Raw genomic sequence first — 24,641 nt, forward strand, 5'->3', positions numbered from 1 at the left:
CCAGAGTTTATGAAGGTCTAAAGAGAAAGACAGAGCTGAAATCTGCTCAGAACTTCATATTTATATACGGCTACTAAATGATTCACGCAGGGACCTAAATTTTAACAATCTGTGTGTGTAATGTTATCATGGTTTGTTAAGTAATGCTGGAAATTAATGTACAACCCTAATCAGTTTACACATCTGAGTGAGTAAATAAAGGCTTAGTGTATTTATTCTATACAAAAGCTCTGGTTTTAATTATGCAATTAATGCTACATATCGTCAGTTAACATGAGCTGCAAGCTGCATCATGTTGTTCCTGGAAACTCCAGAAAGGATGAAAACACAGTTTCAGAATCATGCATTGCAACAATAAGTCTACTTTTGTCTCTGTGAATAAAAACATGGTGCATATTTAATGTTGGTTGATCTAATAACGGGGGCATTTTTTAAAATACTTTTGTCGCACGCTGCAGCATGCAGTTGACACACATCTCCACTCTGCAGAAATCTGAACATTTATTACTATATAAACTATTTCTAATTAATGTGTTTAAAAATGGCTCCTTCGTTGACATGAACAGTATAAGTCACTTCTGCAGCCACTTGATGGTGCAGCTGTCACCACGTATGAGTTAAATATCTGTTGGGGAATATTTTTACTGTGCACATTATGTTTGACAAACATGCAAATGTCCATCACTGCTGCAAAATTATTAGTAGTGGTACCAATCGTACACAGATCACTTTCTAAAGTAAAAGTATCAATGCCACAATTTGGAAAACCTCTGTTACAAGTCCTGCATTGAAATTGTTACTTAAGTAAAAGGTACAAAAGTATGATTTCAAAAAAATATATTTCACTTCAGTGAATTCAAAGACCTAAGTTGATTTTAACGACCTTATATACCGTTTTGATGATCATATGCTCTAAATTACTTGTACTGGTAGGTAGCTGCTGAATTTCACAATAAAAGCCTTATTATTGTACTGTATACATTCATTAATCTGATGCTGAAAAGTGACCTTCAAAATATGTAGATAAGTAAAAGTACAAAATATTTTCTCTCTGAAACATTAAACTATTGCATGTAAAGAATTTTGTATTGTGAAACAGTTGCCGGCTTATTGTTTCAGTTACACATGGATTGTTGCATCTTCTTTAATCCTTAGAAGTTGTTTCACAAAAACAGTTTGGCAGAAATGAAAACATTGCTGAGCAAGATTGGAGACAGAACCAAATTCTAGTTTATACAAAAGTAAAATCTAAACAATGGTGTGTTCTGTGCAGTGCAATCAGAGGTACTTGTACACAGCTTTATCTTGCAGGGTCTGAATCTCTAACTTGACAGGACATTTGTAAAAGTGGGACAACAGAGACTCTGAGTAGCCTATTAAGAAGTAAAACTTCTGTGGTGGGAGTTTCTGTAACATTAAAGCGCAAATGATGAGCACATTGCCACGTCGTTTGATCACGATCTCATTGGCCAGGCAGCCGTGGAAGGTCCCGAAAATTAATCTCCTAATGAACACATCCTCTATGGTCCGCTCAGCTGCTCCCTCCTCTCCTTTGAGGTTACCTGGCAGTGAGAAAACACTTAGTGTCCAATTAAACACACTGTTCAGAAGAAAGCTCCACAGGGAACTTTTAAAAAAAAAAAAACTGTCTTTCAACAAGGATATTTCTGCATGCTTTGATGTTTCTCCCCCCTCGCATATTCTCAAGTCTTACTGTTAAAACTTCAAGTCAGCAAGGAGACATTCATTAAAACACTAAAAATGTACGAACAAACCTTCAGAACACCTTAGGTCAGATGACAAATCGAAGAAAAGCAAACAGAAATCAACTCTAAGGTTTAAAATTGTTTTTCACACTTTAAGGAGCTGGGTTATACTCACTTGTGTGCTGTGACAACCATCCTTTGCGGTGACCAATTTGATGAGGCTGAAGTGCTTGTTCATAGGTCAAAGGTCTGTCTCCTTTCCCCACTCGAATACGAGCTGCTCGGTTCTACAAAACACATGGACAGACTTTTAAATAATCACACAATGAACACCTATACAGCCCCACCATCTCCCACTGCTACTTCTGCAGAGAACTTCTGAAGTTCTGTCAGAGTGGCTTGGGTTCCTGGTCCTTCTACTCTAGTTTAACAGTATGACCTGGCGGCTGACTCTAGCAATAGTATTACCACAGCCCGACTGTGAACTATGATGATGATGATGATGATGATGAGGTGTTAAGCGTTTACCTTGCAGCACACTGCAGAGACATGGAGGCCTCTGCTACCAGAGAAGGTGCACGATGTGTTAGACCTGGTTAAAACATTCTGAAGAGAAAACAGAGAAGGCACCATGAGAGTAAAACAAAACAAAAAAAACAAAAGTATAGAAGTTAAACAGAAAGTTTGTAAATGGGCAGGACGGTTTGCAGTGGTAGATACAAAAAAACAAAAATCTAATGTAAATATGTGTACAAATGATATGAATGATGCGGTAAATACAAATATTTGCTTACCAGTAGCCTCACTGTGCTGCTGAAGGACACCGCCATGTTTTCTGCAATGTTTCACGTGATAATTCGGAAAGAAACGCACAGCTTTAATTTGTCTATCTCCTACTGCTGTTAAAGTTAAAAAAAAGAGTGAAAACATTTTAAGCACTGCAATTATTATATATATTTTGTCAAATGGACAAATATGAAGATTTTACATTAAAATCGTACTTGTAAACTGGAACTGTTTATGCGGTAACCAGATACCGTTTCCACCGGACGACTTTTGGCACGAAACAGCCGGATAGAAAAACATAAAATAGTGTAGAAAATATGTAGCGTTTAATAAATTGGTTAAAATTTTTATTAGTGCTGTTAATAATACAATAATATTAATACTGTATAGCTTTGTTTACATTTTTGCTTATATGTGATATTAATGTTGTCAACCGTACATATTTGTGGTAGTCGTTCATTTATTTTGAAAAGGCAGAAGCGGAAGTGTTGTTGTTCTGGAAGGAGCCACAGGGGCGTCAAGAAACGTAACACAGCTAAGTCCCGGTTATTTCTACAGTTCGGCTCCTTAATACTTGAGAAATAAAGCTTTGCACGTAAAGTGACGACTGAAATACTTTAGCGGTTGATTCAAACGCCAAAAGCCGCGATGGCGTCGCCGCTGGAGATGACGGAGATGTACGACAACGCTCTGCTGGGAATCCTGCAGCATGTTGGGAACATCCAGGACTTTCTGCAGGTCTACTTTGGGTTTCTGTACCGAAAGACCGACTTTTATCGGCACTTATCGAGTCCCCAGGACAAGATGGGCTTCCCCCCAGGTGTGGCGGAGAAGATGGTGCTGAAGGTGAAGTTTGTCACCATGCTAGTTTTGTCTTTTAAGGCTTTTCTCCTGTTATCTGACCCGTAAACGTTAAAGTTCTTCTCATTTAATTCGCCTGTAAACACTTAAAATGTGCGTTTCTTCGTGGATCGTGGTCGTGGATTTGCTGTGAGAGGAGGTTCTTTGTTACTGTCAGTTACTATGGGCAGGCTCCTGTTCTGGTTTGGAGGCTACATTACACTTTTCTCTGCGATTGCTGTAATATAATATAATATAATATAATATAAAAGTGATGTCACCCGAGCTTTTAAGTCCATGTGATCTTATGTATTTGTTACCAGTGCTATGCAGGTCTTAGTCTTGGTTGACCTACTGCTCCAAAACTGCTCCACACGACATCATCTGAACTGAAAATCCAGACTTTTAGATTAGTAACACAGGCTGTTTGTGGTGTGTTATGTTACTTGTTAAGTGTCTAGAAATATTCTGCAGTGAGCTGAGATTTAACAACTTCTCAGTCCGGAGAAACTTTAAAACACTGACGGCTAATCACTGTTTACTTCCTCCTGTCTGGTTAAAGACTGGTGATGATCTTCTACTTCCTCTTCAGGCATTTAAGCTGTTTGAGAAACTGGCACAGCAGGACAGCGAGAGACAGCTGAGTGAGGGGAGTAGACGTGTTCCACCGGCAGCTCAAGAGCTGGAGATCACAGCGGAGCATCACGAGGAATCAGAGGAGCAGAGCACAGAAGCAGCACCAATGGAAAGCTCCTCTTTGGATGCAGGAGATGTTGCAGCTCCTGCCTTGTCAGAGTTGAACGCCAGGCCTGAGCCCGACAGCAGCAGCAGCAGCAGCAGCAGCAGTCATGGACAGTTAGATCATGGAGACCAGGCAGCTGCAGCCACCACTAACCCGGCGGGACGGTGAGTAACATTTTAGTTTTCTTTTCTGAAACAATGAATTTACACTCAGTGTAACTTTATTACACTCAATAACTTTATTAATACCAGAGGGAAATTGCTTTGCCTTGTTACAGCTGCTACTCCACTGTGAGTTTATTCAAAGTAATGTTATCCTAACCTTTGTTTTTATTATTATTATTATTTTTAATATGACTTCTGTACGTTACTTGGCGTCTAACTATTTCTGCATACTTGCAAACAGGTACAAACACCTTTTAAACTTCATAATATTCAGCTTATTAGGCACATTATTGCTTGTATACGGCTTTTTAATATCTTCTATACTGTATCTTCTTTTATCAAGATTTTTATACTTTTACTTTTAAAAATCGCTGACATCATCACTTTCATCACATAATTGCCTTTGAAGTTTTTGAGGCTAACTGGCTTTGAAGTTTGCCTAACCAGTATATGAGGAAGTGACATTTACAGAATCTTTCAGCAAAAACAGTTCATTCACAGTGCATTGTCATTTTAAAAATGCTTTTTCTACTATGTTATACATTCTTTTATATAAATCAAAGGAGGACGTACTGACTCAGTGGGTGGTGCATTGGGTTGGGATGCAGAATGTCACGGGTTCGAATCCCAACTCAACAAATATGGCTCCGCCCGGGTGCCGTTTCCGAGCCCGGATAAAATGGGAGGGTTTTGGCAGGATGGGCATCCAGTGTAAAAACTCATGCCAAATCAACATGTGGAACACGTTCTCCTGTGGAGACCCCTGAAGGGACAACCTGAAAGCCAATGAATCCTATAAACCAAATTTTGACTCTTTGATATACTTTTAATATGAGTCTAGAACTTGTCTGGAGTCCACCTGGAAAACGCGCATCTTTGTATACGACAGCTCTTAATAATTTATACTTCCTGTCTGTAAAAATTGCAATTTATAAGCTTCTGACACATAAAAACTGGAAAATGACATAAAACTAATGAGTAATTTACATAGTGCACTAATTACTATAATTAAATAATTATTTCTAGTTAATGTTTTCAGCCGTTTTCATCAGGATGGAAGTGTAGCTGAAAACATTTGCTGAATAAACGTCACATTGTTTTAGTATTGATGTAAAATATCTGACATTTCACTGAAGGAGAAGTTAGGTTTGTAAAACTTATATCTCAGCTAAGATGCTAAGAGATGTTGTGCTGTTAACAGTCAAATATTCCCTTTGAAATGTTTCGGAGTAGAGGTTTAAGGCCACATAGCTTGGAAATGAACACCAGAGGAAACTGTCTCCAACATTGTCTGTGCATGTTGTGTTCCAGGAATCAAGAGAAGTTTCAGTCGGACCCTGACAGTTACAATGGGGCAGTGAGAGAAAACTACAGCTGGTCTCAGGACTACTCTGACGTGGAGGTCCGGGTCATTGTACCAAAGACTGTTGTTAAAGGCCGGCAGGTAGATGCAGTCGGTTCATCCATCTGGTACAAGCCAGGAGTGTTGTTCTCTTTCATTTCAACCATTGCAGTTGTGTCTCAATAATGTGTGTCGGCTGTCCTCAGGTCAGTGTGAGTCTGCAGGCCGGCAGTGTGCGAGTGTGTGTGAGGGAGGGAGCTGGAGAAACCATCCTAATGGAGGGAGAATTTACACACAAGATCAACACTGAAAACTCTCTATGGAGTCTGGAACCTGGGAAGTGTGTGCTTGTGAGTGAACACCCACATCACTCGTGTTCGCTGGTGGAAACAATACTTCTACTGAAATAAAAGTAGCAGTACCACATTGTAGACATAGTCTGTTACAAGTAAAGACTCTGCATTCAGATCTTAAGTAAAGCTACACAAGCATTATACATTTTAATTGAAAGGATTTTTTTTTTTTGCTTCTCCAAGTAAAGAATTCTCACATGATCCACCACAGTTGTTTTCTGTCTTCTGGGGACTGTATTATGTTGCTAAGTAGATTTATATGGAAAAAGTCCTTTATTAAGCATCATAAAATGGAAATACTCTCGTGAAGTAGAAGTAACTCAGAACTGTATTTAGGTACATTTCTTTCCGTCACTTCTTGGCTCATACATACACTGTGTTGGACTTCCAGCTGTCTCTCAGTAAGACCTCTGAGGTTTGGTGGAACGCGGTGCTGAAAGGAGAGAAGGAGATTGACATAAACCAAATTAACCGCGAGCGCTCTATGGCGACGGTCGACGAAGACGAGCACGCTGTTCTGGACAGACTCACCTTCGACTACCATCAGAAGCTGCAGGGCAAACCACAGAGTCATGAGATGGTGAGGCCCCACACATGAAGGCTGGGTGCATTTTCTAGATGCATCGTGTTTACAGCCGTCTCCATAGACACTTAGTTCATCTGTGCTGTAGCTCTTCAGTTGCTACACAAAGCCAGACACTCTGTCCCACTGTCCCCACATGTCTCTTTATTCCAAAACTCTTGGTTGAGACTTTTAATTAATGTTGCTCCTAAGGGTTTTTTTTAACCTCTGGTTGTTTCTTGCAGACTTGTCTGACTTTGTGAAGATCATTCCCTTGAGCAACATGATGGTTTATTAAATATATTGTAATTTTGCATAAGAGATCATTAAGTGGTGCTTTATTACAGAAGAAGTGAAAGGTGCATTCAGTGTCTCTGTATTAACACTGTGTTAGGAAAAGGACGACAGATTGAAATTGAAACTTAAAATAAAAACAGTTTGGACATTTGTTCAGATGTGACATCAGCACGTAATATCTTAACACATTTGATGCCGATGTGCTGCCTGACCACTAGATGGGAGCGTGCTCTGAATTAACGTTCATGTTCAAACATCTACCTCCACATTTCTCTACAGAAAGTGCATGACATGCTGAAGAAGGGCTGGGACGCTGAAGGCTCACCATTCAAAGGGCAGAAGTTCGACCCCTCCATGTTTGACATCCCCCCCAGTGCTGTGCAGTTCTGAGACGCAGCCAAACAAGAACTGATCCCTGGTTGCAGTCAAGACAACTTTACTTGCAGCTCTGATGTGTGTGAAGATTGTAAGAGCAGAGCTGAAGCTGGAGTGAGGTGAGGTGAGGCTGTGGGGGGAGGAAGCAGGAAGACGCGACATGTCAAACATTAATTTGATGTTTTGACAGGATAAAATATGTGTACTTGCTCTTTATTTAATAAAAACTCTACAGTACCTAAAAGTTTCACATTAACTTATTCTGTTGTTATTTTTTCATGTTCATATCTGTACATTTTGGTATATGTTGTTACGAGGGGTCAGTTTTATGTTTGTCTTTCTTTTTCATTTGCTGCTTGGCAGGAAATGAATGGGCCTGTATTTATCTAAGTGCTCAAAGTTAAAAAGAAAATCTATGCAAGTTACAAAATCATAAGTTATTTTTATTTCTTTTTTTTTCTCCTGAAATGCTTTTAAATATTGTATTGAAAACAGCGATAATATTACACAGTCTTATTTACATTTGATTAGATGTTGCACACTTTTTAAAATGTCTGGTGTTTGCCATCAGTGTGTGGAAGTTCATTTCTCCCGGTAGAAGAAAAAAGTCCTGACTCAGTTGGAACTATGAGATAAAAAGTAAAATATTTCACATTTTGAACTATTTCGGGGCCAATTTTCTGGTCTTTCTTACCTTTAAAAACTGATCAGATAGGTCTTAAAAGAAGATCAGACAAAAGGGAGAATGAGTCTTCTCATCACTAAAGCAAAGATGCTGCTTCGCTTCCGTTTCATCTATTTGAAGCGTCTTAATGTGGAGTCATGTCTCCATCTCTCCACTCAGTAAAATGGAAAGTTGATAATGCACCAAGCGAGTGAGAGGAGGAAGTGAAACGGAAAGATGAAAAGGCAGAGAGTGAAAGTAAATGGAAAGATGTGTTCAGCGTGATTTTTCCAAAGCACATTTGTACCGGAAATGGACAGTTACCTTCTTTAACATGGGTGAATAACCATCATGGATCTGATTTGTTAACCAAGGAAAACAGGGAACTGCCCTGATTCCACTCTGCCAGTTTTCAGCACTTTCACCATTTATCCAGCTCAGAATCCACCGTGCTGCTCCAGCTCTGCACCCGCAGCTTCCCCGTTTCACCCACTTGGTGCCGCGTCTCGTTACTGCTGTTGGCGTTTTGTCCATCTTTGCGTCTCACTCTGACCAAGGCCTGTTTGCTCGTCCTCACATGTCGTGTCATTCGGATCAAATGCAGCCCCAGTTCTGCCAAACCTATTAACAAACAAGTTGAAACTGACAAATTTGATTGTATTTTTACAAATATTTAAATTGGATGGAAACAACTCATCTGAAAAAAATCACCTGTCGTTATGTGTTTGTTTTTTTGTTGTTTTTTTGGGCAATTGATTTTCATGATTTTACCGGTCGATCAAATTGCTGTTTAAGTACAACTCAGACTCAAAGTTGCAGGACATGTCACAGTAGTTGGCCAAACTTAAACATGTGCGTTTGAAATAACTGAACTGCAACTGTACTACATTTAATTGGCATTTGTCAGGACAGAATCCAAAGCAGCAGGAAATCAGCGGAAAGAATGTGGTGAGAAGTGGTTTAAGTCCGCGGGACATGAGTGACGTAGTTAAGTGCAACAAGCGGCAGCAGAGCATCAATAATCAATAATGTCTTAACAGGACAGGACAACGCGGGCACGTCATGTTTGAAGCTAGTTCACTTTATGAGCACAATATCAAACTGATAACGTGCCATCAATTCATCCATTCATGCCTAAATGTAACCATTATATCTATTGTCCACTGTCATCACATGGTTTCCCCCAAAAACAACCTGTAAACAGATTGTGAACCGCAGCTTCAGCGACTTCTCAGTGAACCTGTGGCTGCAGGCTTCATGTGAGTCCGACGCTGCGCTCCTCCGCGCGCCTCCATCAGCGCGCTCTCCCTGTGCGTCTTTTTCCTCAGGGGAAACACGTCACGTAGTGAGCTCACGGCATCATTTTGTGTGGGATTTAAAGAGTCCGTCCCCTCCGCCTGGCAGCGCACAGAAAACCCCATCCAAGCCGGGACCGTGTGAGTGCGAGTGCGCGTCTGTGTGTGTGCGCGCCGGGCTGCAGCTGAACCACTCAGCCGTCCGGAGGTCGGAGGTAGGCGGAGACTGAGCCCGAGGTCCTCCCCGTCCGCAGCGACACACCGTGCATTTCGGACTCGGCGCCCGCACCCGTCCGAGGAGGAAACCATCATGGCAACGACAACTTGTACACGTTTTACAGATGAATACCAGCTGTACGAGGAGCTTGGCAAGTAAGCCGCTGTTACATTACGCCTTTCTGAGAGTCCTGCATGCAGCCTGACCCCGTCCTACAATGGCACAGGATGAGGGATGGAGCACATCTGCGGAGGTGGATGCAGCTCCATCCTCTCAAAACTAAGCGCACCCTGGTCCGGAGCCTCATGGTTCCTCCGTGCTTGTCTTCTTGTCACACCCGCAGGCTTCTTTAAACCCCAAAGCCTACATATGCAGCTATCACATACTTAAGATGGGGGTTGCACGAGTCCTGGAGGACTTCTGGGCTCCCCCTGCTCCTCCTCCTCATCTTTGCCCAAAGGCTAATTGGGGACAAACAGGCCTAATATGAGGGGAGAGGAGGTGTCGGAATTAAGCTCCTTCACCATCAGCTCGCTTTAATCACAGCTTTAGTGGAGAAGTCACAGAATTCTGCTCCTGCTGCTGATCTAATGAGGTGTGTCTGGTGAGTGGGGGGGTGGGGGGAGGGAGGGGGGGGGGGGGGGATGCAGGCAAATTGAGTGACACTGAAAAGGCTTTGGGTGCCACAGTGGGTAGATGCAAAGTGGACTTGGTGTCTCTGTCAGGCTGTGCGTGGGCAGAGAGGATCTCTCTGCAATGTTGGCCTCACAGGAACATTGTTCCACAGCACCGAGGGGACAATCAGCAGATTCACTGTCAGTGGTGGATGGTGATGAAACTCTAATGTTGGTACTTACAGTACGATGGTGCTGATCTCCAGTCGTGTGTGTGTGTGTGTGATTAGTTAAAGACAATAGACAGGCTGGATTGGCTGCAGCTGCCCTCACTGATAACACGGGCTAATTGCTGGTTTTGCTCTGTGTTGTCACTTTCTGATGTTGGGCTCATGCACATGTAAAAAGAACTGGAGTGTGGACGATGGACAAATACTCTGTTTCATGGAAAATTGTTCCACGTGTAACAAAACGTACTTATGACTTACTCTTAATGCAGAATGTCCACATCAGCAAATATGAGATATTGGATTATCATTACTGGTGGGTAATGTTGGATTTGGTGACGAAGAAGCTTGTGCACTGTTGGGTATCTGCGGAATTTGGAATCTGATGATTGTACCAGACTTAGTTGTATTAATTGGACTCTTACTTGAGTTGTGTAGTTGAGTAAAAATATAACTTGTTTTTGAAATTTTGTGAACTTGAAGTAAAAAGTAGCAGACAATGCTAAAGTAAATATACTCTGTTACTTTCCACCACAGGTTAGACGTCAGAGGTTTGGCTTCATAATTTGCTTATTTGCTCACTATAGTGAGTTTTCAGAATCAGACTAAATACAGTTAATTCATTAAACTACACATAAAATAATCCACATTATAATCATCACATTCAGGACAAATAAGCGTTGTTTCAATCAGCTCCATTGTTATATACGATTGATTGATCTAATTGTTGACTGATGCTCGTTAGTATCCACATACTTTTGGTGGTTTTCTAGTGTGAATGGACCTTAAGGTTCTGGACCTTGGATGTTGGACTGGTCCTTGGACTGGACATATTAAATGTTTAGCGTCATTCAGCATCGTCATGCAGCCTCATTTTTTTATTGACTTCATGAATCGATTTATGTTCGGTTTAGTTTTCAACGTCAACCCACAAGAACTTATAGCATTTAAAAACTCCGACCACTAAAATACTGTGAATATTCTTCAAGTCTGACTTAATGACCTTGATTCACAGTGAGATTTTACTTTCAACCACAACTTGCTTCAAGTGGGTTGCGCTGGGTCGGATTGGAGATGCTCAGTGGGATGTTATTACACATGTATAACACCTTTAGTACAATGGGAAAACAGAAAACACTAAAGATTAGGGACTGTGAGCTGCCTTAACACAGGATTTGGATCGGGACGCAGACCTCCTCCTGACTCCCACCTGCCCTGCAGATAACCTGTCATGTCGAGGCTCTGCTGCCTTCTCTAGCACGCGGCCAGAGTGTCAGCGAGTGTCATGCTTACTCAGCCCGTCTCGACGTAATGAATGCAGGCTGCAGAGCTGGTGAGAGTCCGGGGCTCCGAGGGGAGTGTGACAGCACATTGCGTAACAATACTGAGGTGAGATAAAATTAGCTCTGAGAAGTGACAGAGGTGGTTATTTCTGTTTGTCTCAGGTGGGTTTGTTGAGCAGACACACACACACACACACACACACACACACACACGGATCCTGGAAATGAAGCCTTTCTTTCTTTCTTTCTTTGATGACACTACCTCCCGTGAAACGGCCCAAGTGATGTAAAAATGAAGCTCGTGCGCTGGTTCCGTTTCAGGCTCAGTACAAACACCTCCAGGCTCCCTGCAGGGGGCGCTGTCTTAAAGAGCCCCCTCTGCTCAGTGCAAAACTGCAAGTCGCCTAATCGAACTGGTCTTGCTGTGCCACTTGTAGCAGTCTGCTGCTCAGTGACGTGGGGCTGAACTTTTTATAGCTCAACCAGGACAAACGGAGATTTCAGTTATTGGTTCAAAGGCTCAGAGAGAGAAATCGGCCACAAAATCAAATCCTCTTGGATTTAACTCCAAGCCAACAGGCCAGAAACCTCAAAGTCATTTCAGAATCTTAAGCCTCACGTAGCTAAATCTGCTTTCTGTCCCTAAAAATTATAAAGTACAGTCATTTCTGTCTTTGAGGGACACAGAGACTAGTGCATGTCTTACCTTATAACCAGTTACAGTTGACTCAGAACTCTTTGTCCATTTTCTCTCATATTTGTTTTTAATCTAGATGTAATTTGAGTGATTTTTTCCTCAAGGCTCAAGATCCAACAAGGTGAAGCAAACATTTCTAAGAGATGTTGGTCCATACTTACATGATAGTATCACACAGGTGCAGATCGGTTGCAGATCTGTTGGCTCCACATCCCATTCCACCCAGTTCCAGCTGATTTTAGCTTTGTGAAATGGCCCTTTATGTCATCAGAAGCTGGGTCCACTGTGGTCACGAAGGGATGGACGTAGTCAGCAACAAACCTCAGGTCCTGTAGGCTGTGGCATTTAAACGATGCTCAGTAGGTACCAAGGGCCCAAAGTGAGCCAAGAAAATATCCCCCCACCATTGAACCACTGGCAGCCCCTTAAGATGGATCAATGCTTTCATGTTGTTCATGCCAACATCTGAATGTAGCAGCTGACATGTTGTGTGTCCACACATGCTCTTCTGTCCCCCTCAGTTAGAACTAGCAGTTATTTCCTTTTATTATCTTGAAGCAGTCCAGCCGTTCACCTCTGACCTCTGGCATCAACTGCTGCTCACTGGATACTTTCTCTTGTTCAGATCGTTCTCTGTGAACCCTACGGATGGTTGTGTGTGAAAATCCCCCTGAATCCACAGTTTCTGAAATACTGTGTCCAGCACCAACCACCGAGCCACATTCAAAGTCATTAAATAGCCTTTTCTCCCATTTTGATCCTCACTTTGAACTTCAGCAGCTCTTCTTGATCACGTCTACATGGCCAAATGCACTGAGTTGCTCCGATGTAAATGGCTGATTAAAGAATGGATCCTTCACATTGACATGGCAACTTAACAGAAAACAGCTTAAAGTCACGAAGATGTTTCTGTCTTTCATTGTTGAGATAGATTCTGGATGGAATAAAGTTAAATTTCCGAACTTGAACTAAACACGAGCAGGAAGTGACTCTGTACCTGGCGGCTTATAACAATTAGACAGTGGTAAAGAGATGTTGACTTTTAACCTTGACTGAAAGTTTTCTTTTTAGAATATTTCTGGGGGCTTCAACCAACAGCTTTCCCACATTTTTCCTAATTCATGCATGTATAGAGAAAAGCTGCAGCAATGAGTGCTAACAGCTCCTTTATAGCCTAACGACAGCTTTTTACTTCTGGCCATTGTATTTATGCTTTACAAATTGTAAAAGACACATACACCTCTGTTTGTTGCAGAGCGTATGCTCTGAAAAATCCCATTTATTTTTTCTTCAAGGGAACCAGGAGGATGCTAACTTCTGGCTTGGCCTAACACCTCATCCCTGCGGTTCTATTAAGGCCTTCAGCCAGATAACTGACAGTACTGACAAGAGGGACATCGGTAAACCTCCGACTACAAACTATGTTGGCTTTTACTCTTACAGTTATACATTTTTCATCCACGGTAGTCAAGACTTCTGAGTGGGAGTGGACAAACGAGTTAGCTCAGAAACACCACTGAGCATGTGCAGAACACGGACGCAAAATTCTAACTTTAACTCTAAAACTCTAAAGTCTTCATCTCAAGGTTTATTCTTTGCCAAAATGAACAACTTCCAGGAAATATCTGCTACTTCCTGTCAAGGTTTGCGGTCCCCCACATTTAACTGCAAACAGATATTCCTGGACATCGTGGGGAAAGACACTGTGTTTGTTCAGGTTCTGAACAAAGGGTACAGCGAGTCCTCACACATATACTTCAACCAGATACTCCAATGATGGAGCAGTGGCTACAAAGAGCAGGGTGAATAATAGTGGGAAAAGGGAAGTGGAAAAATAGGAAATTGCTCAGACAAAAATGCAATTTTTATATTTTCTCATATTTTCTCATATGTTCAGCCCCTTCATTAGGTTCACCTGTAGTGGGGAGTGGAGTCGTGCTGGATTAGAGTGGCTCTATTATAAGAACAGGTGGTTCTAATGTTTTGGCCGTCTTATTTAAAATGAAGGAGGGAGCCAAAACATTAGGACCATCTTTTCCTATAATGCGCTTCAGTATGACTCCACTGCCCACTTCAATTCAATAGTAAAAACATTAGCAGAATTATCAACAAAACAACTGAGAAATTCTAACCTTGTAAAGTAGAACTCATGGCAGAGCTGCTGTATCCGATTGTATTCAACTCTACAGGCAACTCTACAGGCAACTGTACAGGTGTACCTAATAAAGTGGCCAGTGAGTTTACTGTGTATTTCACCTGTTAAATGTGCAGATACAGAGGTAATAATCGATTTCATTTTGACAATGCCGGGTTTGTTTTCACCAGATACTGGAGACGCTGTCAGTGTCTGGAACTTGGTGCTGAGCAGAATAAACAAGCTAATTACTTAAGAAAAGCAGCGTATCACTGTACAAATACTCAGTGACAGTAAAAGTCCTGCCTTTAAATTAGTACTTCAATTAAACTATGATCAGCAAAGAAAAGGGAGAGAAGTGAAAGTACTCACTGTGCATATTATATGATTATTATTATTATTATATTATATTGCATGATACAGTACGTCCATCACTTATTAATCATTACATATCTTAACCTATAATAATATGTGATCATCTGTTGATTTTACACAGTTTTAAAAAACTGTATTTGTCAAAGTCTAAGGTTTGTTGGACATTAGAATTGTACTGAAGCAAAATCCTGTTGTTAGTTACTTGGTGAAAACTGTGATGTAGCCTGAAGGATGTGACACAGGATTCGTGTCCTGTTTCAGCTGCTTTAGAGACAGAAGCTCAGTGTGATGTCCGTGCGCCTCCGTTTGATGCTGACAAAGCCTGACAGCTTGTCTCCTGTCTTTGTTTCCCAGGGGGGCCTTTTCCGTGGTGCGCCGCTGCGTCAAACTCTGCACGGCCCAAGAATACGCCGCCAAAATCATCAACACCAAAAAACTGTCGGCCAGAGGTAAGAGAACATCACGAGATGTTGGTGAACGGGTTGTCTGTGGTTGCACAGTGGGTGCAGAAAGTCAGTAAGGACAAGACATCGAAAACTCCCATTTGTCCAGGACCACCAGACAAAAAGGTCCTTGAAAGAATGAAAGCAGCCAAATAGAGACTTCCCTTTAGAGGAGCTGCACGAAAAACCTGAAGAAGAGCTGAGACTAAGGTGGTGCTTCACCTTCCAGCACCAGGGACCTGAAACAGTCAAGACAACACTGTCTCTCATTGTCCTTGAGTTTCCAGACACTTCCCCTCCAAGCTGATGGAGCCCAGAGGATCTGTCAGGGAGAGTGAGATAACAGTGCAGAAACCAGCGGTCAGAGCTTGTGGAGACTGAACCGAGCAGGTTTAGAGCTTTAACTGCTGCTCAAAGAGCTTCTACACAGTCTGTGAACAGCACCACACACTGAAAACACGGAAAACTGTGCACAAAGTGTCTGAATGCTTCATGATGCCACTGTGTGCACATGTGAAGTGACAGGCAGTGGTGTGTGTGTGTGTGTGTGTGTGAGCTCACAGCATATTTTAGCGCTCGTTTGATTCCAGTGTGTGAAGCCTTCGCGTCTGTTCGTCCGTTTCAGTCAGACGCAGGGAAGAGAAGAAAGGATCCAGCGTTTTCCTGAACAAACGTAACATGGACAGTTTGTGCTCTGCCTTCACACTCTGCTGCAGACTGAGGACGGAATATGTGGACAGTGTCCTCTTTAAAGTGCTATTTGTAGCCTTTGTCATCAGAAGAGCTTCCTGTGTTTGGTTTCTGCTCCCAGTACAAGTGTGGTTCAAACTTATCTCAGAAACCTAAAATGAGAAGAAGACGCCCACTTTCATCAGACAGCTGATTTTGTTTGTACGTGAGCGATACAGCCTCCACTCAGCTGGACGCTCTCTTCTCTCCCTGTGTCGCCTCCTTCCTTATCTCGTGCTCATCTGGGTTTCTCTTCTCTACTTTCTCAAATTCTCTTCTCTACTTTCAGCTCATATGTTTCTTCTTCTATTGTTTTCTGTCCTTGTTTATCAGCCCATCATCTCCTTCTTCAACTCCTTTCTTACTTTACTTCCTCCTCTTGTTTCCTATGCAGCATTTCCGTCCTTTCTGTCTTCCCTTTGTTTCCTTTCTCCTGTCCATGTCCCCTCTCCTCTTTTATTTCCTCTGCTCTTCTCTTGTACTGTTTCCCCCTTTTCCACTTCCTTTGTCTCTCCCTACCTCCTTCCTCATCTTTCTTGTTTTTTGCTGTTGTTTCATCCTTTTTTCGTTTCCTTTGCTTATCTTTCTTGTCTCCTTGTGTTTCCTCCCATCTCTGCTTCTCTCCACTTCCTCCATTTCATTTCTTCTTCTGCTAAAATACCACTTTTATTATTTTCCTCATCTCATCTCCTCTTCTTTCTGTCTTTTCCTCTTTTATCTCATTTTCTGTCCTCTTTGTCACCACTTCATCCAACTGCACAGATTAATTCTTAGACATTATGACTGAATGAGTTAATCCTGGTTTAACTTTGTTGCAGACCATCAGAAACTGGAGAGAGAAGCTCGGATCTGCAGACTGCTCAAACATCCCAATATAGGTGAGACTTGTTTCCTGTCCTTTTGGGTTGTGTCCCCTTTAAACCAAGCAGTGTCTGCAGGTTGCTCTATTTAAGCAGGAAAAACTGATCATTCAAACACAGACCTTCATTCTTCATCCTACAGAAAAATGTACCGGTCTGACTTGTAACTGTGAAAACCTGTAGTATTTTAGGTTTGATGCAAAGGTGCAGCCATAAAAGCACAAAGCTGGATTTGTTTCTGGCTAAAGGTCATAAAGTTCTGATAAAAACATATCAACATATATCAGTGGTTCAGGGTTTTTTACCACCTATCCCCACTTTACCCACTGCTACACACCTGCGTCGGGTGATTTCAGTCAGTCAGAAGCTGGAAGAAGCCATCTTAGATCCAGGTAATCAGCTGTGGGTAGTTGGAACAGGCAGAGCAGGTTCCTCGAGGACCAGGAGAATTTGAGTTTGGAATAAGATGATTTCAAGACAGTTTCTTCGTTTTTCTTTAAGGGATAACTTTAGTTTAACTTGCATGTGTTTCTCACGTGCAAACAAGGCAAAGTTCTCTGGATGTCTGTTCCCATGTTCACTGTAATGGCCTCTGACTCAGAGATCAGCATGAACTTGGAGAGAAATCCTGTTTATTCTGTGAGGCTAACATTAAATCTGCCCTTTAACGTGAACTCGAATCTCTACATGAGGCTACAACAGGCAATAATAGAAAAATTGGCATCACAGTAGCTGCAGATTCACCTTCTGACCACAGCAAGTCCTCCCAGCGAAATGACTCTAACTTGGTCAGTCGCCCTCTGATGTGTCTGTGACTGAAGGGAAACAGCGAGTTAAAACTTAAAGACTCTTTTCTTTAAAACTGTCCTTTGTTTGTTTCTTAGGTTACCTGCTTGATATTTTCAGACTGCTCTTTAATTATTGTGGACATTTGTTTTCGCTCTGTACTTTAAAGAACTGATTCTTCCATCAAGCCAAGTCATTTTTGTGTGGCTCTTCCTATGTAAAGCACTTTGCATGTCCATTTTAAAAGGCTTTTACAAATAAAGCTCATTATAACAAGTCAGGTTGTCAGAAAAAAAAGATGGAATAATCATCTATGAGTCCAAGTGGATATTTGTGGCATGTTTCTTAGAGAATGCGTTGACTCGAATGGGACAGATATGAGGTCACAGCAGTTCTGACCATTGACCAATTAATCATTTCATCTGCAGCCGGAGGCAAAGTACCGTGTTCTAAAAGCTCATGAAATAATCAGCTCTGCGTATGAAGTTCCAGGATGTAAAGATGTTTCAGGTTTATGCAGAATGCAGGAGAAAAGGAGAAGGAGGGAGAACGACTAACATGTCAGCCAGACCTTCCATAATCGTAATAAGCAGAATTGTTGGTGCAGAGAATCAAAAGAAATAAGAATTCAGAAGCAAATGGTTTATGCAGTGTTTCCCTGTAATCATCACAGTGTGTGTATCTATGAGCTCCCTCAGTCACGTGGCATTTCCAGTGATTAATATTTAATGATATGAAAAGGAGATTTTTGGCTGCTTCACCTTGTCCGACTGACTGATTAATTGGAAGTTTTGGTCTCTCTGTCCTTCAGGATGAAATGAATCTGAGCATCATGTCACAATGTGCCTTAGTTTATTTTGGCTGTTTCTCTTTTCCTCATCACCTTCCTCCAGTTCGTCTTCATGACAGTATCTCAGAGGAAGGCTTCCACTACCTCCTCTTTGACCTGTGAGTTGCTTCAGTTCGTCCTCCTCTGCTTTGCCTCTCACTGAGCTGCTCTCCCTCCTCTTTCATCCTCCCTCCCCCATCTCCCACCGCTTCACTTCCAGCTCCCTTCCTTCAGTCTGTCACCTCTTTGCTCCCCTTTACGTTAATTTGGTGTCTGCATCCTCCTCACTCTTTCTTCATCTGTTTCCTTAGCCCCTCCATCCTCGCATGTGAGGCAGTCCCCCCATTACGTAACAGTTCAACCCCACTTCATTCCCCTTCTACCTCCTTCCTTCTTTGCTGCTCCCACTGTAGCATGCACACACACACACATATAGATACATCCACACTCCTCCGCACTGGAGCCAGTCTCCATGGCAACACAGTCGGAGTGAATCCTGCAGCCGGGGTTTCCCCCTAATGAGGACATCCCCCGCCTGTCTGTGTGTGTGTGTGTGTGTGTGTGTGTGTGTGTGTGTGTGTGTGTGTGTGTGGTGCCTGACTGAAAATATAATAACACAATTTGGTGTTTTAACCTCCATCTTTGCATTTGTCAGGGTGACAGGAGGGGAGCTGTTTGAGGATATTGTGGCTAGAGAGTACTACAGTGAAGCAGATGCCAGGTAAACACATGAATCCCATCTTTCTTCTTCTTCCTTTTCTTTTTTATCACCCCGTCCATGTGTCAGTCCTCCGGCCTCTGCAGTCCCTCCTGCAGCCCCTGAGTGTTGGCCTCCTCCCATTAGCACACGTTATTTTCAGCGTTCTGGGCTCTGTGTGTGATTGATAATACTGCTGCAGAGTTTTCTGAGCTGCACTTGTCCCCTCCCACCTCACCAAGGGTTGAAATTATGCAGACAGATGGAAACGTACATATGCAAAAAAAAAAAAAAAACAAAAACGCACACACGCCCACGCTGTAACCCCCCCAGGAGGTAGACTTAAATCAATTTGACTGTGGAGGCGGATCGTGGAGGCGAGAGAGAGAAGAAAGAAGGGGACAGAAGCATGAGGAGGGAGGAGGAAAGAAAGCAGTGGAATGAAAGATGCAGTAAAAAGAGAAAGAGATTGTTGTTATTTCATTACTTCTTACTCCTGCTTCTGTCTCTGGCTTTTGTCTTTATCTCCCACCTGAGCTATGCAACAAATCACCTTTAAAGTATCAATTATTTACCAGTCATCAAGCACGTGGTGGTATTCCTACTTTACTATGACGTGACTGAAACAAACCACAGTACAACCATCAGACCAGGTGTGTAACTCAGCAGTTACCCAGCTGTGTCTAAAGTCCTTTATGTTATAATGATTACATTTCGAATAATCATTAAAACATTTTATATAGTCATTCAAATCGGCTCCATCGTTACCAGCTGCAACATTAAAGTATCGACACATTAAAGCATCAATATTTTATAATGAAACTTTTACTTCTGCAACTTCAAGTAGTTTTGAGCTACTACATTTATACTTTGCAACATTCTGAATAAAGGACTTTCACATAAGAGGAATCCTAAAAATAAAAGCCTTGTTTTGTTTGGTGCCTTTATGTAATATAATTCATGATTTAAGTCATGATTTAAAGCTGTGAAACAGCCCAGTGCATAATGATTCATGAAAACACGGCATTCAGACATATTAAAGCAGCAGCAGATGGAAAAATCACCATATTTAGTAGCATTTTCACCACATTAAACATTCAGCGCGTGTAGATTTTTCTCAATTCATGTCTCTGTTATGCTGCTTTCAGTCTGTTATGGCAGCTTCTTTAATGGCAGATATGCAAATTTCTGCAGGCACAGAAAACAGCAATAAGGCAGGTAACAATGCTGGAGCCTTTTTCCTCCACATATTTCCTGTCACCAGGAATAAATCCCTCAGTGTGATTGTGTTTCGTAAACTCATGCTTTTCTGTATTTTCTACACCAAAAGTCTGTACATGAAAATCTGTTGCCGCCAGAGACGCCAAACGTTTTAAATTTTTTTTGTCATTTTCAAATCTACATCCAAACAAGTGCTACGCATTCGAATGGAAGAGCAACACACCAGGCAACCGCAGCACAATGTGACTGATCCCTGTGTTATCTACTGTACGTTGTTTCTATCAGCAGCCAGAAAAAGACCAACACAGATGTATCACAGTTTGTAGACGTCCAGAGGCTGAAGCCAACGTACGACAGAGTGTGTAAAGGAGGTTGGGGTGGGTCACAAAAAGCAGACCCTTCACACTGGAAACGAGCTTGAGTCCAGTGTGAAACAGCTGCTTCTGGCTTCCAGGTCACTGCTCGAGCAGTGTTCATACTATTGTTCTGTTTCGTGTGACATTTGTACCTCTTCACGCTCGCCTCGTCAACTCTTCCTAGTTTCTTTGTTACCGCTGCATGTGGCCCTGCACTCGCGACACACTGGATTATACTTTTATTATAATTCTACTAATTTCAATTCTACTTCCACCACACCTTCAGTAGAGTTACATTTCCAGAGGAAGTACCCTGAGAGCAGTCTCCCAACCAAGAGGAATCTTCTCACAACAAACAGAAGAAAACTGGAAGAGGAAAGAAAGGAGTTTGAGCCGGACACCAACAGGAGTAAGGTTCCCTCTGTTATTCTGGCTACTGTTTGCTCCCTGCGCAATAAAACAGACGAACTTCAGGCCAACAATAAATGAGATGCATGAACACAGCACAGCTCCTCTCCTTGCATTTACTGAGACTTGGCTTAACTCTCTGCATATAGACGGCTTTGGGACCCCACTGACACTCGACCCTGATAGTCAGCTCACGGGGAAATGGTGTGGTGCTCACCGTCAGGGACCATGCACCTGTTTCCGCTACGAGCATTTTATCTTCCCAGGGAATCTCCACAGCTTTTTTTCATTCTGGTTTACATTCACCCCAGCGCTAATGCAGATACAGCCACAGACCATATCAAAAAAGTACTGGACACATTTGAAACTTACTTAAAACTCTCCCAAATTCATCCAGGGAGACTTCAATCACTGCTCAGTAGACAAGTCATTGAAAGGTTTTCATCAATATGTTACATGCATGAGAAAAAAACCAAAACATCAGTAAGATGGACTCACTGATGGACCCACAGGCCCCAAAGTATTCATCATAGACACAATTCACAAGCACCTGGAACTTTGCAACATCACAGCAAGACTTCTCCTCAGCCTTTAACACTTTGCAGCCCCACATACTGGCCCAGACACTCTGGAGCCACTTCCATCTGAACGACCAGCTCATCCTGTAGATAATCACCTTTCTCAGCAACCGGCTGCAGACAGTTCTGCTTAACAACACCTTCTCTGAACTCGTTCATATCTCAACAGTCTCCCCACAGGGCTGTGTCCTCCCACCGCTGCTCTTCATCCTCTATACTGATGACTGCAGAGGGCCCCGGTCGAACTGTCACCTGGTCAAGTTAACAGATGACAGGTTCCTCCTGTTTCTGCTTTCAGAACCAATGGCTCCATGAACCATGGCACCATTGCTCGGCCCTGCAGGACTTCGTGGAGTGGTGTGGCAGCTCCTGTCTGATATTGAATGTAGAAAAGACCTAGGAGATGGTGGTGAAATTCTCCAACAATCATTGGAAACAGGCTGTTGCCACAACCATCCACGGGACATCTGTGGAGATCGTCAAGAAGTACTGGTACCTGGGCACCATCATCGACCAGCTGCTCAGATTTGCGTCCATTGCAGAGGAGGTCCCCAGGAAATGCCAGCAGCGGTAGTACCTCCTGAGAAACCTTAACGCATCCAAATATCCTACCACGCCTTTATGGAATGTGTACTCACCTTCTCTTTCACATGCTGGTTTCATGCCATTAGCCTCCAAAACCGAACTGGCCTGCTGAACACAGTCAAGGTGTGTTCTAGGATTATTGGACCAGCAGTCAGAGCCCTCTCCACCCTCTGTAAGCACCAGAGGTCAGCTGGCAAGATCCTACAGGACCCCTCCCATGACCTGCTCCCTGCATTTGAGTGGCTCTTCTCCGGACAACGGCTGCGTTGACCCAGTGGCTGGACTCAGAGGAAGAGAACAACCTTTTTTTGCAAGGCTGTCCAACTCCTCAATTCACATCCCTCCCCCTCCCCCATCCTAGTAACCACCATCCTTCACAATACGAGCCAATAGTCTCATGTTCGCTCACATTCACACAGTAACAAGCTTCTTGATGCACCTTCTTGCTTTTGTTGTACTAAATCTTAGTTATTAAATCAGTTATTTTACGCCTTTTTTGCAGTTGTTTTGCACTAACTAGCTATTTGATCCCATTATCACCAAACAGTTTTATCTGCACTGAATGCCGACAAGCTTCTGTTCAAACCAAACCAGAAGAAACGTGTAGTAGCCGAGCAGTTGGACTGTCGGACATACGACACTGGTTTTCTGGTGCACGGGTGGCTCACATCTCAGGTCAAACTAAATAAATGTTTGTACGACCATCAATGTTTCCATACTGATAAGTAAAAGCATGGAACCACCACAGAGCCCTGATGATCATCTGAATATTTATGTTTTTGCCTCATTCTTTCGTTCTCTTTGAATAAATGGTGTGTGTGTCTGTGTGTGGGTGTGTGACTGGCATGGCTCGGTTTCTGCCCAACAGTATCTCACTGACTGTTTCCTGTCTCCACTCCATCTGTGCACAGAATAGCTTGATCCCTCCCTTCTCCTTTCAACCGTGTTACACCATCCGTTCGCCCAAATTACACGACAACATATTTTCTCAACATACCGTCTCTGTCAGTGTCCAGCTATGGGGGTTTTGGTTTCTACTGCCCATGTTTGTACGTCACATTGAGTGGGATTTTGTTTGTGGAGCACTAAAACAAAATGTCTAAAGTCAAGAAATAATCAGCAGGAATGTGACATTCTAGAAATGTTGCGTCTGCTTTTCTGAATCATCCTTTCTGAAAAGTCAATGCTTTTTTGCTCAATTTTTTTTTTGAACATTTACACTGAACCCCCAACAGCCCATCCCCAGCCGTACAGTGCCGGTCCCAAGCCTGGTACAAATTGGGGACGGTTGTGTAAAGAAGGGCACCCTGCTTAAAAAACGTTCCAAATAAGCATCCGGACAAAATGATGCTGACCTCATGGGCCGAAAGGACAAAAACAAAACATTGGTGCCGCACAAATCCACATCTGTTATTAGCCACAGCATTAAAACACAAAAATGCCATGCCAGTCATGATAAACTCAGAATTTTCATTTGAAGAGAAGAGGCACTTGAGGTCGACCCATGAGGAGCAGCTGCCTTATGCTTTAGGACGTAATTTCTGCTGTGGGGGAACCTTTTGCAATATCTGTTTGTCGTTGGCGAGGAAACTGGGGATGCTCCTGCTCAACATGTAATAAGATGTACACAAATGACAGTCTTCAGGTGTGTCCCCAGAGATCTCAAAACCTGGACAACAAAATTAACACTATTGCCGGCTTAGTCAATAGTGTTACACACAGTAATAGTGTGAGAAGTGAGGAGGACAGCGCCCAGAGAGTCCCCGGAATGAAACTGGGTTCAGACGAACCAATCAACTTTTTCAGCATTACAGAACTTAATAGAGTTTGAAAAGCTTGTGGACATTGGAGCAGATGGAGAGATGAGACACCGAACACGAATTCCTGCAAATACAACTAACAAATTCAGAATCCTAGTCCAGGAGAAACAACATGTCCGTCTTTGTAGTGGTTGAGGGCGAGGAGGCTAACACTGTACCCGAGCTTGTTGTCAAGCTTTTCAGAGACAAACTGTAATTATCACAGCATTAGACCCCGTTGGACAAACCCTGACTGGGAGATCTCCACCAGTGCCAATTATTATCAGAGCTGGTCGCTATGTACAAGAGCCTGTGGATTCACTGGGACACTGGGATTCACATTTCCATCCTCAAATCAGGACATGAGTGAGACATGGTCACTACGGAGGAGCACAGAGTTTTTATACAGTACATCTTTTTGTTATTATGAGTCCAGATTCCAAAATGACAATTTACACAACGGGATAAATAGATTTCCAGATTTATTTGGGCAGACAGGAGGCCAAGAGCTGAAGATGGAGGCCCAGCCCTGCCTGGTCTTAAAGAACACTATTAAAATGCTCAAATCAGATACAATGTGTACTGGTGCCAAAGAACATCCAAGAGAATTTAAGATAGGAAACACAGATCTGTACAGATACTTTCATTTAAGATATTTTTTGACAAAGAACTTAAAG

The 24,641-nt window shown here is 42.6% G+C and overlaps 3 protein-coding genes across 11 annotated transcripts in view; 2 read left to right on the forward strand and 1 right to left on the reverse strand.

The window, feature by feature from the left end:
- Window positions 1-1,128: 1,128 nt before the first annotated feature.
- On the reverse strand, window positions 1,129-2,624 carry mrps24 (mitochondrial ribosomal protein S24). Its single transcript, XM_067484492.1, has 4 exons — window positions 2,501-2,624; window positions 2,235-2,312; window positions 1,882-1,993; window positions 1,129-1,562 (listed from the first exon to the last, which is right to left on the reverse strand). The coding sequence occupies exons 1-4, from the start codon at window positions 2,534-2,536 to the stop codon at window positions 1,279-1,281; spliced, it is 510 nt and encodes a 169-aa protein (XP_067340593.1). The 5' UTR covers window positions 2,537-2,624; the 3' UTR covers window positions 1,129-1,278.
- A 346-nt stretch (window positions 2,625-2,970) lies between these two features.
- Window positions 2,971-7,417, forward strand: nudcd3 (NudC domain containing 3). The gene is made up of 6 exons (XM_067484491.1): window positions 2,971-3,338; window positions 3,925-4,238; window positions 5,550-5,682; window positions 5,787-5,930; window positions 6,325-6,513; window positions 7,072-7,417. The coding sequence occupies exons 1-6, from the start codon at window positions 3,141-3,143 to the stop codon at window positions 7,180-7,182; spliced, it is 1,089 nt and encodes a 362-aa protein (XP_067340592.1). The 5' UTR covers window positions 2,971-3,140; the 3' UTR covers window positions 7,183-7,417.
- Window positions 7,418-9,087: 1,670 nt separating this feature from the next.
- The window catches only part of LOC137103800 (calcium/calmodulin-dependent protein kinase type II subunit beta), a 41,516-nt gene continuing 25,962 nt past the window's right edge, over window positions 9,088-24,641 (forward strand). Inside the window, exons 1-5 of one of the 9 annotated variants that reach the window (XR_010911601.1) lie at window positions 9,088-9,498; window positions 15,028-15,122; window positions 16,664-16,723; window positions 18,385-18,439; window positions 18,976-19,041. Coding sequence is in view for 8 of the 9 variants with exons in the window: in XM_067484482.1 (XP_067340583.1) it covers window positions 9,437-9,498; window positions 15,028-15,122; window positions 16,664-16,723; window positions 18,385-18,439; window positions 18,976-19,041 (338 nt within the window). In the remaining variant the exon portion in view is untranslated. The remainder of the gene's footprint in view (window positions 9,499-15,027; window positions 15,123-16,663; window positions 16,724-18,384; window positions 18,440-18,975; window positions 19,042-24,641) is intronic. The other 8 variants (XM_067484482.1, XM_067484484.1, XM_067484486.1 and 5 more) reach the window with 8 other exon arrangements.

Source organism: Channa argus, chromosome 18, assembly GCF_033026475.1.
Source record: "Channa argus isolate prfri chromosome 18, Channa argus male v1.0, whole genome shotgun sequence".
NCBI lineage: Eukaryota > Metazoa > Chordata > Actinopteri > Anabantiformes > Channidae > Channa > Channa argus.